Source organism: Echiichthys vipera, assembly GCF_963691815.1.
Source record: "Echiichthys vipera genome assembly, chromosome: 16".
Taxonomy (NCBI): domain Eukaryota; kingdom Metazoa; phylum Chordata; class Actinopteri; order Perciformes; family Trachinidae; genus Echiichthys; species Echiichthys vipera.
In genome coordinates, this window is record NC_139841.1 from 21,236,743 (window position 1) to 21,250,942 (window position 14,200).

At 40.7% G+C, this 14,200-nt stretch overlaps 2 protein-coding genes across 5 annotated transcripts in view; both read left to right on the top strand.

Moving 5' to 3' along the window:
• Nucleotides 1–7,940, top strand: part of ptpn13 (protein tyrosine phosphatase non-receptor type 13) — a 42,301-nt gene extending 34,361 nt beyond the window's left edge. For 3 of the 4 annotated variants that reach the window (XM_083929705.1, XM_083929707.1, XM_083929708.1), the window contains 21 exons: nucleotides 811–1,025; nucleotides 1,137–1,235; nucleotides 1,438–1,820; nucleotides 1,905–2,064; nucleotides 2,167–2,322; nucleotides 2,741–2,912; nucleotides 3,077–3,287; nucleotides 3,423–3,508; nucleotides 3,590–3,651; nucleotides 3,964–4,119; nucleotides 4,285–4,450; nucleotides 4,600–4,689; nucleotides 4,822–4,928; nucleotides 5,009–5,064; nucleotides 5,166–5,263; nucleotides 5,535–5,683; nucleotides 5,770–5,860; nucleotides 5,979–6,316; nucleotides 6,407–6,622; nucleotides 6,729–6,791; nucleotides 7,325–7,940. In XM_083929705.1, coding sequence (XP_083785831.1) covers nucleotides 811–1,025; nucleotides 1,137–1,235; nucleotides 1,438–1,820; nucleotides 1,905–2,064; nucleotides 2,167–2,322; nucleotides 2,741–2,912; nucleotides 3,077–3,287; nucleotides 3,423–3,508; nucleotides 3,590–3,651; nucleotides 3,964–4,119; nucleotides 4,285–4,450; nucleotides 4,600–4,689; nucleotides 4,822–4,928; nucleotides 5,009–5,064; nucleotides 5,166–5,263; nucleotides 5,535–5,683; nucleotides 5,770–5,860; nucleotides 5,979–6,316; nucleotides 6,407–6,622; nucleotides 6,729–6,791; nucleotides 7,325–7,402 — 3,152 coding nt within the window. In that variant the 3' untranslated portion in view covers nucleotides 7,403–7,940. The remainder of the gene's footprint in view (nucleotides 1–810; nucleotides 1,026–1,136; nucleotides 1,236–1,437; nucleotides 1,821–1,904; nucleotides 2,065–2,166; nucleotides 2,323–2,740; nucleotides 2,913–3,076; nucleotides 3,288–3,422; nucleotides 3,509–3,589; nucleotides 3,652–3,963; nucleotides 4,120–4,284; nucleotides 4,451–4,599; nucleotides 4,690–4,821; nucleotides 4,929–5,008; nucleotides 5,065–5,165; nucleotides 5,264–5,534; nucleotides 5,684–5,769; nucleotides 5,861–5,978; nucleotides 6,317–6,406; nucleotides 6,623–6,728; nucleotides 6,792–7,324) is intronic. The other variant, XM_083929706.1, reaches the window with a different exon arrangement.
• A 1,542-nt stretch (nucleotides 7,941–9,482) lies between these two features.
• On the top strand, nucleotides 9,483–12,719 carry LOC310959226 (uncharacterized protein). Its single transcript, XM_083930504.1, has 3 exons — nucleotides 9,483–9,730; nucleotides 10,450–10,656; nucleotides 11,085–12,719. Exons 1-3 carry the CDS (start codon nucleotides 9,505–9,507, stop codon nucleotides 12,407–12,409), a joined length of 1,758 nt encoding a protein of 585 aa, XP_083786630.1. The 5' UTR covers nucleotides 9,483–9,504; the 3' UTR covers nucleotides 12,410–12,719.
• Nucleotides 12,720–14,200: the final 1,481 nt, after the last annotated feature.

A 14,200-nucleotide genomic window follows, 5' to 3' on the forward strand; every position in this document is an offset into this window, starting at 1 on the left:
TACCAAACATAACAGACCCAACAGATCCAAACCCCAGCAAACAGAGTTAGCCTAAGCCCATCCTGTCCCATAATGTGAAGAGTCCCCAAGGATGGTTCTGAAAGTAAGCAGGAAAACACTCTATCTATTCTTCAACAGTATTACACGAAGACACTGTGTTCTCTAAACAAAGTGACTTGCTGTAATCTTATTAGAAAGAAAATGAGCATGTGTGTACAACCAATTAGATGCACACTGCTGCCTATTTAGAGCTCAGTAGGTGGTTTGGATGTAGAAGACCGTTATATTGCTTCCCTAGAGCTAGACATTTTTATTTTGCGCCTTGTGTGGATGTGGTTTGTTAGTGTCAGCCACAGCGATTACTTGCCGATTAGTTACACAAAGCGTGCATTAGGTACCAACTAGATCGTTATTTTGGAAGAAACTCACTTGAATTGTGTAACTGCTGAAGAATGAAGAATTTGTTTTCATCACTCACTTTGGAATCGTTTTGAGAAGAGATCTTTTTTAGGCCACTTTGGACAGGACGAACAATTACAGCCACCAATAACGCATTAAATGAACATATGGGCATGTGAGTATCGTATTAAGATAGAAATATGTCAATCTATCCTTTATGTAGTGGAAAGTGGGACTGTCAATATGTTAACACTCTCTTCAGAAGGTGATAAACCAATTGTTTTTCCTTAATCCTTTCTGAATCGTTACATACTGTATGATTGTACTCGTAATCATAAATCCACCATGGGCGTGTTTACGACAAATAAAGAGTGCCCAGTTCACTGTACCTGCCCGTCTTTGTCCCCACAGCTAATATGTTCGAGGTGTGCCTGCTGAAGAACACATCAGGGCTGGGCTTCAGTTTCAGTCGAGAGGAGAACATCCCTGACGAACCACCCGGCTCCAGCATGGTGCGTGTTAAAAAGCTGTTTCCCGGGCAACCAGCTGCAGAGAGCGGTCGCATCAACGTGGGTGACGTCATCATGCGGGTCAATCAGACCCCCCTCAAAGGACTCTCGCAGCATGTAAGTAGGATATCTCTCCTTGTTGCTGTCACACATTCATATAAATGTTTCAGAAAACATGTTGGTAAAGAATGTTTTTGGGACTGTCTGTCCTCCCATTCCTTCCCGTAGGAGGTGATTTCAGCCTTGCGGGGAACAGGACAGGAGGTGACTTTGCTCCTCTGTAGACCTGAATATGGGGTTCTTCCTGAGATGGACACTTCAGCTGTGGTGAGTCAGTAAATAATGCTCTTTTTTTGTCATTAACTACTGTGTGGACATTTAAAGTACCAGTAACTTCTGATTGCTCTGTACCGCTGCTACGATGACCTAATTTCCCCTCGGGGATAAATAAAGTTATCTATCTATCTATCTATCTATCTATCTATCTATCTAACTGCTGGAAACTTAATTTGAACTGATTTCTTCCCAGACACCCAAGCCATCACCCCGAAAGGCGCTCGTGACCCAGGCAGAGTCCAGCCTTAGCTTCGGCAGGACAACCTCTCCTCCGAGTACACAAGGCAAGAGCATCCAGGGCCCCGTGGAGGATGCCCTGGAGAGGCTGCTGCTCAAAAGTCCCGGCCGACACAACAGCTACAGCGACAGCACTGATGGGGATGAGGAGGTGGAAGAAGCCTTCAGCCCGAGCCCTGTGGAGCAGAGCAGACAAACTTGGGAGCGGAGTGTCTACCATACCCCCAGCACCAACCTGGGACTGGGACGCTATGACAGCAGTGGTCAACTGGACGACACCATCAACTCAGCCTTCTACTCCCCAAACCTTTCAATGACAAGATCAGACCTCAGCAAGAGGTACTCGTTTAATGTTAATAATAATCTGCATTCATTGTATTCTCTGATATCTCAACGAATGTGTCTTTATGGTTGTTTGAGCAGGTGTCCTTCATCCCCCGTGACAGTTGATCTTGAGTCACCCCCCCTGCATATGATATCTTCCCCCACTGCACCAAGCCCCGATCCCCTGCCTCCTCCGCTGCCTCTGCCCTTAAACCTGACCGTGTCCGGGAACGGGCAGGACATGGAAGAATTTGTCCCGGTAAGGACTGAGAAAAGTCAAATGTTGATCTAAATGATTTTTTAAAAATATATTTAGACCATTAAGGTAAGTCCAGTAACTGAGATTCATCTCCGTTGTTAGGAAGTGGAGCTAAAGGTCTCCTTGGTGAAGTCAGAAAAGGGCAGCCTGGGCTTCACCCTCACCAAAGGTAATGATCATGGATGTTACATCCACGACATCGTCCAGGATCCAGCCAAAGGAGATGGAAGGCTCAGGCCTGGGGACCGGATGATAATGGTACAAATTCATCCCTAATGCCTTACTCTGGTCACAACTTACAATAAAGTTTCTACCATTTTTGGTGCAGGAAAAGCCAAAAAAAGATTGTTTCAATCAAAAATAGTTCTCATTTTCAAGGAACAGTTTAATAATTTGACAAAAACTCTAATTTACTTCTTTGCCTAGAGGTAGATGAAACGACCAAGAGCTTTTTGTTTTACTTTGGACAGTCAAGCTAGCTGTTTCCACCTGCTTCCAGTCATTGTGCTAAGCTAAGCTAGTAACACAGTATATATGAAAGACGTATCGATTTTCTCATCTAACAGCCAAAATACATGGGTAACTCTCTGCAAGAAAGTAAATAAGAAGTATTTACAAAATTTCCAAGTTATTCTTTAAATCCATAATGTATGAATCTTTTATTTTCTATCTCCAGGTGAACAACACAGATGTGAGCAATATGGGCCACACCGAGGTGGTCAATCTTGTGCGCGCGGCACCTCGTGTGGTTGACTTGGCTGTAGGGAGGGTCCTGGAACCTCCCAAGCCCCCCATAGAAGCCCACCTGCTGCCTGACATTGGCTTCAAGGGCAGCCAAGAACCACTGGGTAAGAAACGGACATTTTAAAAAAAAAAAACAGAAAACATTCCTGAAACACCTAAAAGTCATATAAGTCATATATACTGTAGGTCTTTCCCAAGCTTTCCCACATTTTGCATCAAAAATAAGTACTTGAAGTGTAAATAGTTTGACTCCTTGTCCTATCACCAGGTTTGGTACTGGACGGTGGCAGTGACAGTGTGTACGATGTCTTGTTTGTGAAAGACATCCTGCCCGGTTCAATGGCCTTTGAGGAGGGCAGCTTGAGACCACTTGATCTGATTCACTACATCAACGGTGCTCCCACGCAGGACCTGACTCTCAGTGAGAGCACCAGACTGTTGGAGCTCCCTCTCGATGACCTCACACTCAAGGCCACAAGGTAGTCTAACAAACAATGACATGGGCAGCCTGTATGGAATTTTTCATGCTCATGCTTCATGAGTAAGTTTGATCTGGTTGTTTTTTAGCTTCAGATACGTGGCTTCACTTTTTTTCCCTTGTTGTTTTCTCAAAGAGATGGAAAACCTGTTTCTCCCGGGCAGAAAAGTGTCTCTTTCCTTAACAACAACATTAGCCCCAAGGTTTCATCCAGCATGAATGGTATGTTTCACATGTCACCTCAAAAAAATTTAATTTTATCTGTTAAATTGAACATAACTGGAACATTACTTGCTGTTTAAGGATTTCTTAAAGGAGAAGATCCAAAAGACACAGAGGGTCTTGCAGCACTCTGTCCTTTAGATGTAAGTTGAGAAATACAGTTTTGCTCTATATTCTATTGTTGTGCTTGTATTAAACCTTGTTCTTCTGTTATATGTTATTTCAATTTCTGTATAGAAATGTCAAGCAAATGGCTAGAAAAATGTTGTTGTGTCATGTATAAATATTCTTGTCACAATAATATTGCGATAGCTGTCTTCAGTGTGACTGTTGCCATCAAGATGATGTCTGATAACACTCATTGCTTCTCATATTATACTACTACCAAACGTTGTCTACTAAAGTTTTGAATCGGGGATTAAAGGTGCTTACACATTTATTTGTTGAATTTGCAGGAGGAGATCATAAAGCTGGACCTGGAGAAGCTGCAGTCAGGAGGTCTGGGTTTCTCTGTGATTGGAGGGGAAAGGGGGATCTTTGTCAAGTCCATCACACCGGGAGGAATAGCAGAGTCCTCGGGCAAACTGCAAGTGGGAGACAGGCTGTTGAAAGTGAGTGATGTTTGGCATTCACTGCTTAGACTCTAAGGTGTTATTAAGATATCTACTTTTTATTTTTTACAAGATTTAATGCATATTATTATAAATAACAGTTATTACAAAATGCTCTCTGCTTGGTATTGCTAAATGCTAAATTCTGTCTTCTTCTTCTTGCAGGTGAATGAAGAACTAATGACAGGTGTGTCCCACACCAAAGCTGTCACCACCATCCGTAAAGCTAAAGGCCTGGTACACCTTATAGTGTCCAGACCACCAGACCAGAACCCAAACACATACCTGGCCTATCTGCCCATCAACTCTGACAAATGCAACGGGAACACAGGTACAAGCAAAGACACAAAATATGACATTTCTATAGGATTTAGAAAAGTTTTGTCTGATCTTTGCCTTTTCCTGTTTTAATCATTTACAAAGATCCAATTTGACTCTGAGTAGTAGTTTCTCTGTGCACACAACCCACTCCCCTTTCAGATCTGAGTGAGGACAGTGGAACAAAGACTAAGCTGTTTACTCTCCGTGATGAGCTGAAATCTGGTGGCTTCCCTTCCATACCACCAATAGGTAATAACATACACGCTACGAAATGTACTGAAAATCTCAGTACAATGATGTTAAATGCTGTGTAATTTCACTAACAACATTAATTAATTTGTAAATGAAATAATAATTCAACTATGTTCCTGCGTTTCACAGACTATGAAGATGATCCACATGAACCAAAAAGGGAGGCGGAGAACAGCGCAGAGCTGTCAGAGGACACGGACTGCGATGGCTCTTCTTTACCCGATGACTCCCCTGAGGTACAAATCAAGCCCATCAGACTTGATGGACCTATATGCAGATTAAATCTGATATGTATTTGTTAATTCTTTCATTATAGAGTTCCCAGAAAGTGGAATGGAAGGAGGAGAACGTTGACGATCCAAGAAATGAAGAGTAAGAATTTTCCTTTCTTGGATATAGATCCATCACAGTTAGGACTGTGAGAATATTCATAAACATCTCGCCTGTTTGTGTCAATGTTTTCAAATCAACAGCTATCTGCAAATGAGCGCTGGACAGCCAGAGGAAGATGAAATCACATGGGGGAGTGATGAACTGCCTATTGAAAACATGAACTCCAAATTAAGAGGTGGTAAGAGCGACTTTTGAATTTCAATTTGAATTCTTCAAGACAAGTTAAAATGACATGAAAGAGGCTTTGCAAATGAGATCAAGATTTATTTAGTAAGTGAGAGCAGTGAGGATGAAGTCTACATAGATTGTGGTAAACGTGCAGTATGTGTGTTGAATTTCTGATTTCTTTAAGAGACAAAAAGGTTTGGGGCCATTACATTTGTAATTTTTAAATAATGTTTGTAATTCTGCTCTAACCGTTATGTTCCTTCATTCTGTGTCCCCCTCAGACGGGCCAATCATCACAGAGGATGAGCTGACCTCTTTGCCCCTGGTCAAAGTGGTCCCTGATGGCCAGTACACAGGACCAAAGCTCAACACCGTGGTCCGCATGATGAGGGGGCTTCTAGAGCAGAAAGTCCCTCTGCAGGAGTTTGAAGTAAGAATCTCCTTTGAATCTAACTGTCAAATGAATTGATTGCTGTTGATTCGATCTTTATGAACATCTGTTTTCCCTCCTGGAAGAATCTTCAGAATCTGCAGCCACTGGACGACTGTTTGATTGGTCAGACGAAGGAGAACAAGAAGAAAAACCGCTACAAGAACATTGTTCCCTGTAAGAAAAGTCACAAATGTGTTATTTTCAAGGTGTATCATAACATATCAAAAACTTTGGATACTTAAAATGTTGGGACATGATTTGAAATTTGATTTTATGTACCTGTCTCTTCTAGTTGACACAACTCGAGTTGTGCTGGGCAGAGACGGCGGCTACATCAACGCCAACTTCATCAACATGTCAGTGAAGGATGAGAGCTATATGTACATCGCATGTCAGGGTCCCTTACCGACCACTCTGGGTGACTTTTGGCAAATGGTCTGGGAGCAGAAGTCTAATGTGATCGCCATGATGACGCAGGAAGTAGAGGGAGGAAAAGTGAAATGTCAGCGATACTGGCCTGACACGCCGAGGACAGCAGAGATGGTGGACGACAGGTTACAGATCACGCTGATCAAAGACCAATATCTCGACAACTTTGTCATCCGACTCATTGAGGTCAAAGATGTCCAGGTTAGTTTTTTTTTTTTTCTTGTTTTTTTTACAGATTTAAACTTGTATACACTGTTAAGACACATTAACTTTGAGTTTCTCCCTCCTCAGACCAATGAAATACAGAGTGTAACTCATCTGAACTACACGGGATGGCCGGACCACGGGACGCCATCACAACCCGAGCAGCTGCTCACATTTATTTCCTACATGAGGCACGTTCATCGATCGGGGCCCATAATCACACACTGCAGCGCGGGCATCGGCCGATCAGGAACCCTCATCTGTATAGACGTGGTTTTGGGTCTCATCAGTAAAGATGCTGATGTAAGGAGACGATCTTCATATCATATATTGTTTAAAAGGAAGCTTCTGTTCTGATTTATGTTCTTCTTGTTCAGTATGATCACAATCTAATAAACACTTTCTGTAGTTTGATATTTCAGATGTCGTGAGGAACATGAGACTTCAGAGACAGGGAATGGTACAGACAGAGGTGAGTTTTAATGTTTGCTTTTAGTATCAAGTATCTTAAAGAAAGGCTTTACCCTCAACATTACCATTTACTCACTGCGTGTTGCCTTGAATTCATGAAGAAAACATTGTTGTGCCCACGTCCACGGTGAATGAAGAATCAAAAAACAGAGAAGTCTTGAAGGCCACATTTAACAATGCAATAACTTTATGAAAGCATCCGTTTATAAACAAGTATGCTCAGATCTTCCCAAATACGTGCATTTTCGCTAAAACCTTAGTCCTTAAAGCACTACTTATTTAGGCCAGTCCTTGTGAGTGCCTGCAAAAGCTTCTTAGACAATTAGAGGTCGAGTAGTGTTGTAAATAATAAGGATTTAGCTTCAATGCGTGTGTTTTCCACGTATTGGGGAACGGTCTCTGAGAGCCGCGGGGGTTAATCCCAGCCCACTTTTGTCAGTATTTCGAGTACAGCTCCTTTAACTCTTAACTGTTGTGACTTGACACCTCTTTGGTTCATGTTTTCTCACACATTCTCCCTTTTTTTTCTGACAGGACCAATATATTTTCTGCTATCAAGTGATCCTCTATGTCCTCAGATGCCTTCAAGCGGAGGAAACCGTCTCAGGATAGTAGAAAACCCACATACCGCCATCACGTAGAGGATGAGTGACTGTTTCACAAGAGCAAAACAAAAATGGAGGAGAGTTGACACAGGCAGAAATGGCCAAATTACGCTACATGTTTTTAAAATGCCTTAAACTATTAAGCTCCTCGAGAGCAAATCCTTTAAAGAAGTCTATATTTTTATGTTTGCTTTTTGAGTTCTCTCTCTCTTTGGCTGCTACTCATTTTCAATGCATCTATGAGAACTGCTGATTGTATTTCTTATCGTCACATACAGGAGGACACTAATGTTTTTTTTTTCAGATTCTTGGATATTCTAAAATAATTATGAAAGTGATCGATGATTTCATATATTATGTGGAACAAAATTGTATTTTGAATCCTATTTTGATGCTGGAACATGCCTTGACAGAATACTATGTCAGTATTTGCATTGTAAATCTATTATACAGTAATTGCTCATGCACTGCCTGAGTGAAATGATGAAATTGAAAGTGTACATAATCATCTGCTGAGAATTAAACTGGATACATTTTAAATGTTATGAGTAGGTAGGTTTCATTTTGTTTAAAAAAATAAGTGTCAATTTTTTCCTTGTCTTTTGTCATTTTAGTGCGTATCGCCTTTATGCATACTTTTGAAACACATTATTGTTATCATGCTGTGCAAAACGTTTGCAAACGCATTCTAAAATTCATTTATAGGAATAATTATACAGCTTTTCCGAGCTTGTTGACTGAAAACCACTGAAGAGTATCAGAAAGAGAAGCTACGTGTGCACCTGTATAAGGGTTGATAGCTTGAAAACTATTCAGATAAACAACATTTTACGTGCACAGAAATGCAATAATGAAACTTGTATGTAAATGATCTGACGGTCTGTATTTTTTGGCCTTTTAATTGCATTGGAATACATATTTTACAGGTACTTGTGTAACTGTACTGCACAGGTGGGTGTATTGTACCAGTTTCACCACCATGGTGCCAAAGTTCATCATAATAACACTTTACTAATCCTGGAAATATTGTCACGTGTCCAAAAGTAATCCATTACAGTTTTCGGTCTTACTGGCTCTCCAGTTGCCCATTCAAACAAAATAAAGTGCATTTTGCTCAAAGTGCTTGATCGCCAGAGAAGCTGGTAAACACTTGTTTGAGAATAATTAAGTTTTGAAGTTATAAAGCAAATAAACTACTTAACGTGTTCAGACTTTAAGAGCTGATTTTCCTTATAAACTATGTAAGAATTAGTCCTGAGATCTAAGTGATGCATCCACGGCTGGCAGCAGAGTGATGGTTTGAGGTTCACTTGGTTCATATGACCCTTGATGACTTACTGCTGCTTATCAAACCACCTGCTCCATACTGGACCAGTGTCATTTACATCACTATCTAGTCCCGCAGTCAATTCTCATAGAGATCCATTCAAATGCAGAGAGGTTGTAGTATCTCTTGTAAGGGTCCCTGAAACTAAGATATAAAGAGTCTGGAGATGCTGATGGGTGTGTAAAGCCTGTAGCTTCATACATAAGAGGAATCCAGGCTGGCATTACTTCAACGGCGTACTGAGTTAAGGGTTCGTTGAAGCTTTTATTTATTATAAACTCGTTAAAATGCATAAAAATCTGTTTTTGCTTTGTCATTATGATGTATTGTGTGTAGATTAATGAGGGGGAAGATGGGCTTTATCTATTTTAAATTCTATAATAGAGTCTATAATGGAACAAAGTTTTGGAAAAAGTGACAGGGTTCACATACTTTGAAGCAGCACTGCATAAACATGTATGTATACATATTCATTATACAGTCATACACATAATTAAATCTGTAGTTTATGTAGTTGTGAACTCAGTTGATAACTTAACATTATCGGTTTAAAGTCACGTCTGAGTGATAATCCCATAGACCAGAGATCTCAACGTTTTCTTTTTTTTTCACTACTGTGCCAAAACTAAGAATGCTTTCAAAATAAAAGTGTTTATTTACGTTTTGCCAGTGTGACGTAACGACGCGATGCATTCTGGGGGTGAAGGTACTGATACCTTCGGCGGGAGCGTTGCGTGAAGTTGCTGTTGTGTAGCTGTTGTTTGTCTCCTGTTTACTCAGAGATGGCGAGGAGCTGCTGCGTTCAAAACTGCCGGGGACGCAAAGGGAAAAAGAACAAAGGTATAGGCTACTTTCGCTTTCCAACTTGGAGGAGAAACAGCACAAGTTATGTCTCCGAGGTGACAAAGAAGCGACGTATGGCGTGGATCGCTGCAGTGAGAAGACCCGAGCTCTCCTTTGAGTACACTCCCCCGAACATGTTCGTGTGTTCAAAGCATTTTCACAAAGGTAAATTGCAAATTACACGTAGGAGATATCGCTTTGTGTGGTTACAGCTAGAGATGTGTCGTTGCTATGCAACAAAGTAAGCTACACGCCTGTTGCTAGGTAAGCTAAGCTAACTATACCAGATGATGCCTTCACGTGCTACGGTGAATATGGTCCTTTCCACTTGGAAACTGGGAACTACCAGTGCGTTGTGTTCACGTGCATTTGTTGTGGTAGTTAAATTAAACATGGCGGACCCACAAAACCATTTTAAACTGCCCAATTCATCATCCACAGCAAAAAGAGTTATCAAAACACAAACGGTTAACAATACACTGTATTTTTTTATAGATCATCAATAGATGATATTTTAGTATAAATAATATTTTAAAGGGAAAAAGAGAGGGCTAATATTTCTGTTTCAGCTACAAAAGCTGGGTCTACCTTTATCTGAAGCACATAGTCTTCCCTACCAGCTTAAAAACAGCGTTGTAGTAGTTAAGTAGACTGTCCGCCATGTTGGAAAGGTCAGAAGTCTCATCTCGGTAACTCGTGTATCAAAATATTCTAGGAGTTTCCCAGTGGAAATTACCACGAGGGGGTATTCATGTGCAATTTTACCGTCGGATTTTATTTACCAAGTTTCTATAGGACGCGAAGAACCCATTAGTCTGGACAACAACAAGGTCAGCAGTCCCCTACGAATGAGCCCTTTAAATGTGTTTTCTTTGCGTTTGTAGGAAAACCAGCGTATGAAATGATACAGTGTGATCCTGACTGGGCACCGTCTCTGAACCTCGACCATAACGAGCTTAAAGCTGCATCCACATCGAGGTTTGACCGTTTAAGATCCAGGAGGAACAGAAGAGCACAGCAACTACAGTCTCTCGCCCCGGTGGCAAAAGCATCAGCAAGACGAGCGAATAAGAAAAAGGCACCCCGCTCAAGTAAATGTTTTAGTCCCTCACTGACCTTTACAAATGTCTGTGCTTTTGGCCAACGTGTTGCTCAACAGTTATTTATTTATGTGCACGTGTTAATAATGATCATTGTAATATCTTAGTATTGTATGCACACACAAAAAACCCAATTTAATACAAAATTTGTAGTAGGGGGTCCCTGCTTCTTCTCCCAGAATCAGCCAAAGTATGTAAACAGGTAATATACCAGGAATTTAACCTAGTGTTTTTGTGCTTGGCAGATGCTTAAAATATATACAATAATACACATAGAAACACGGAAAGAATGCACATTTTAAAAAGTACACACAGAATTTAGCAATAACTCTTTCAGCTAAGGGGTCCGTGGCCTTAAACGTTGCAGTGTTTGCTTTCGTCGTGTGTAACTAACTGTGGCCATTTTGTGTGTTTGTCAGAACTTCCGGTGGACTTGTCTTTGACTGACCACGCTTACGTCCCACGTTCTGCACATCCCCCTGACCCACAGTGCCCGTCAGACCCTACAACGCGGGGGGTCCCTGTACGACGTGATCATGACTATTGCATGTCGTCCAGCGAAAATGAGGCGTCTGATGATCTGCCGGCGTCCGATAATCTGCCGGCGTCTGATCTGTCGGAGTTAGATAATCTGCCGGCGTCTGGCGATCTGCCGGCGTCTGACGATCTGCCGGCGTCTGGCGATCTGCCGGAGTCCGATGATCTGCCTGCGTCTGACGATCTGCCGGCGTCTGACGATCTGCCGGCGTCCGATGATCTGCCTGCGTCTGACGATCTGCCGGCGTCCGATGATCTGCCTGCGTCTGACGATCTGCTGGAGTCCGATGATCTGCTTGTGTCTGACGATCTGCTGGAGTCCGATGATCTGCCGGAGTCCAATAATCTGCCGCCCCCTTCTTTTAATTTGATGCAGACCCCTTGTCCTGAGGAGGGGATTTCATACTCCATTCTTTGCAGTGACTCGGATGCTTTGGTCAACACTGGTATAGGCCTGGAAGTATTGAACATCCTTGTGTCATCACTGAAAGAATATGCAAGCGATGCATTTTCATTATCTGTGCGGGATCAAGTTCTCATGACACTTATGAAATTAAAGACCAATTGTGGGATGGGTGATCTGGGCAAACAGTTTTGTGTATCACAGAACACGGCTGGCAAGATAATCTCACACTGGATTGACATACTGGACGTAGTTTTGCGTCCTCTGGTTCCGTGGCTTCCAAAAAAAACAATTCAAGCAACCATGCCTGAAGCGTTTAAGGAGAAGTTTCCTAACACAACATGTATTGTACACTGCGGTACAAGCCTTCTACAAGCACGCAGCCATTATCATGACACAGTGAAATACCAGGTTGGTGTAGCCCCTTGTGGACTGATCATGTTCATCTCGGAAGCGTTTGGAGGGCGATGCACTGAAAAAGTCATAACCACGGAATCAGGAATATTAGACCGCTTAATCCCTGGAGATGAGGTTATGGTGGAGCGATTCGCTAACATAAAAGATGTGCTGCTTGAGAAAGATGTTAAATTGGTAATACCAATATTGCCTGAGGAACCAGAGACAGGCACCAAACAAATCTTACACGTAAAATATCTTGTTGGCAGCGCAAACAAGCGTTTGCAAGATTACAAAATATTATCACAGGTCATTCCGGATGCAATGGCTCCTCAAATAAACAAGATCCTAAGAATATGTTCTGCTCTTGTCAATTTAAGGCAGGACATCATCAGTGAGCCACACTAATTCAGCATGTGATTCATGAGTGGACTGTATTTACATTCAAAAATACAGGGCCATCAAAAGAAATGCTGCAGTAATGACACTGAAATCCGTAACGGGCAGACAACTAATGGAAACAAAACATGTAAGGAGTTGATGACTTCATGTAAATGAGCATTAATGTGGCGTTTGCCTGATATCAGACAGAATTGTCGACTCATATTCAGCCGACTCAGTGAAGGTTTGTACCCTGTCATCTCATCTCATCTTCATCCGCTTATCCAGGGTCGGGTCGCGGGGGCAGCAGCTTTAGCAGGGGACCCCAAACTTCCCTTTCCCGGGCCACATTAACCAGCTCTAACTGGGGGATCCCGAGGCGTTCCCAGGCCAGTGTGGAGATATAATCTCTCCACCTGGTCCTGGGTCTTCCCCGAGGCCTCCTCCCAGCTGGACGTGCCACATGTTATTTAAATCATTGTTTCTTGTTTGCAAGCATATGCAATACACAACACTGAATTTAGCAATAACAATATTAATTGCGACAAATGAAATTTGGTACACAAAGTGTACGAAGACTTTCTGCTGCTTTTAGGATACTGCCCAAATAACAACAAACTGCATGTTTGATTTAATGAACTGAAATGAAATTATTCCTGTTATTTTATTGAAAAATTTGAACATTGAAAAGAACACAAAAGGCACAATTTGTAAATGAATGATAGTTATATGTTAAAGTGCTGTTTTCTATTGATATTTTCTTCCATGTAACTCACTACATGAGCACCTTATATACAGCTGTTTTATTCCAGCTTCAGGTGGATTCTCAGGGTTTTTCTCATCCCACCTGTGCATTTTTCTTACGTTTGTGTATATTTGTTCTCCTTTGTTTTAAATCTTATTTGCACAAATGAATAACTCTGTGAGCAGTCTTTGTACAGTATGTTTGTTCAGTTGTACATAATGTTTTGTACCATCACTTAATAAAACAATGAAATAGTCAGCTTTCGTTTTTGCATTACATTTATTTACAAAGACAAAGAGTGACACTAGTATCGATGTTATTTATCTTTACTTTACAACACGAGCCCTTGGTGCAATTTTAACATGGACCACACAGTTATGTTAAAAGTAAGAAAAAAGAAACAATAAATAATGAAGTTTAAATAATTGAAACACTCAAGAATATTAATGACAAATGTTGCTTCTGTAGAAACAGAACATTTATGTTTCTGCTGTATGTTTTTGCTGTGTTACATTCTGTAAATCCTTATGGAAGACTAAACATGACTTAAGTCTTAATATAGTAAGAAAGAAATACATGAATGGAGCCTCCTACCTCATTAATATGGACACAGGAATAAATAAATGTAGATGAACAAAAGTGTGTAAATAAATGTAAAGCATTTATTTATGCATTTGTTTATTCTTTTATACATTTTATTTCTATGTATTGATTTATTCCTGCCTTTTTACATTTTATTTATTCTTTTATAAATGTATTTATTTTATGTATTGATTCACCCCTGTATTTATTTATACAATTATTTATGCATTGTTTTTTACTCTTTTTATACATGTATTTATGCATTTGTTTACGTATTATTTTATGCATTTATTATTCCTGTATTTATTTATACATTTTATTTATTTATTTATTTATTGAGACTTAAGTCAAGTTTAGTCCCCCATAAATCCTTGTGTGTTCATGATTGTGTTCATATGTGTGTAAACTTAACCTTATTTTTATTCTTATTTTGTACTTATGTCCTCTACTCTTATTTGTTTGTGATTTTTTTTTTTTTTTTTTACAATTTG

What these genes read in the sequence shown, in the direction of transcription:
- LOC310959226 (XM_083930504.1), top strand. Translation starts at nt 9,505, where the DNA reads ATGGCGAGGAGCTGCTGCGTTCAAAACTGCCGGGGACGCAAAGGGAAA. An exon ending in TTCAAAGCATTTTCACAAAG is followed by an intron (nt 9,731 to 10,449) that starts GTAAATTGCAAA and finishes TTGCGTTTGTAG; the next exon opens with GAAAACCAGCGTATGAAATG. An exon ending in GAAAAAGGCACCCCGCTCAA is followed by an intron (nt 10,657 to 11,084) that starts GTAAATGTTTTA and finishes TGTGTTTGTCAG; the next exon opens with AACTTCCGGTGGACTTGTCT.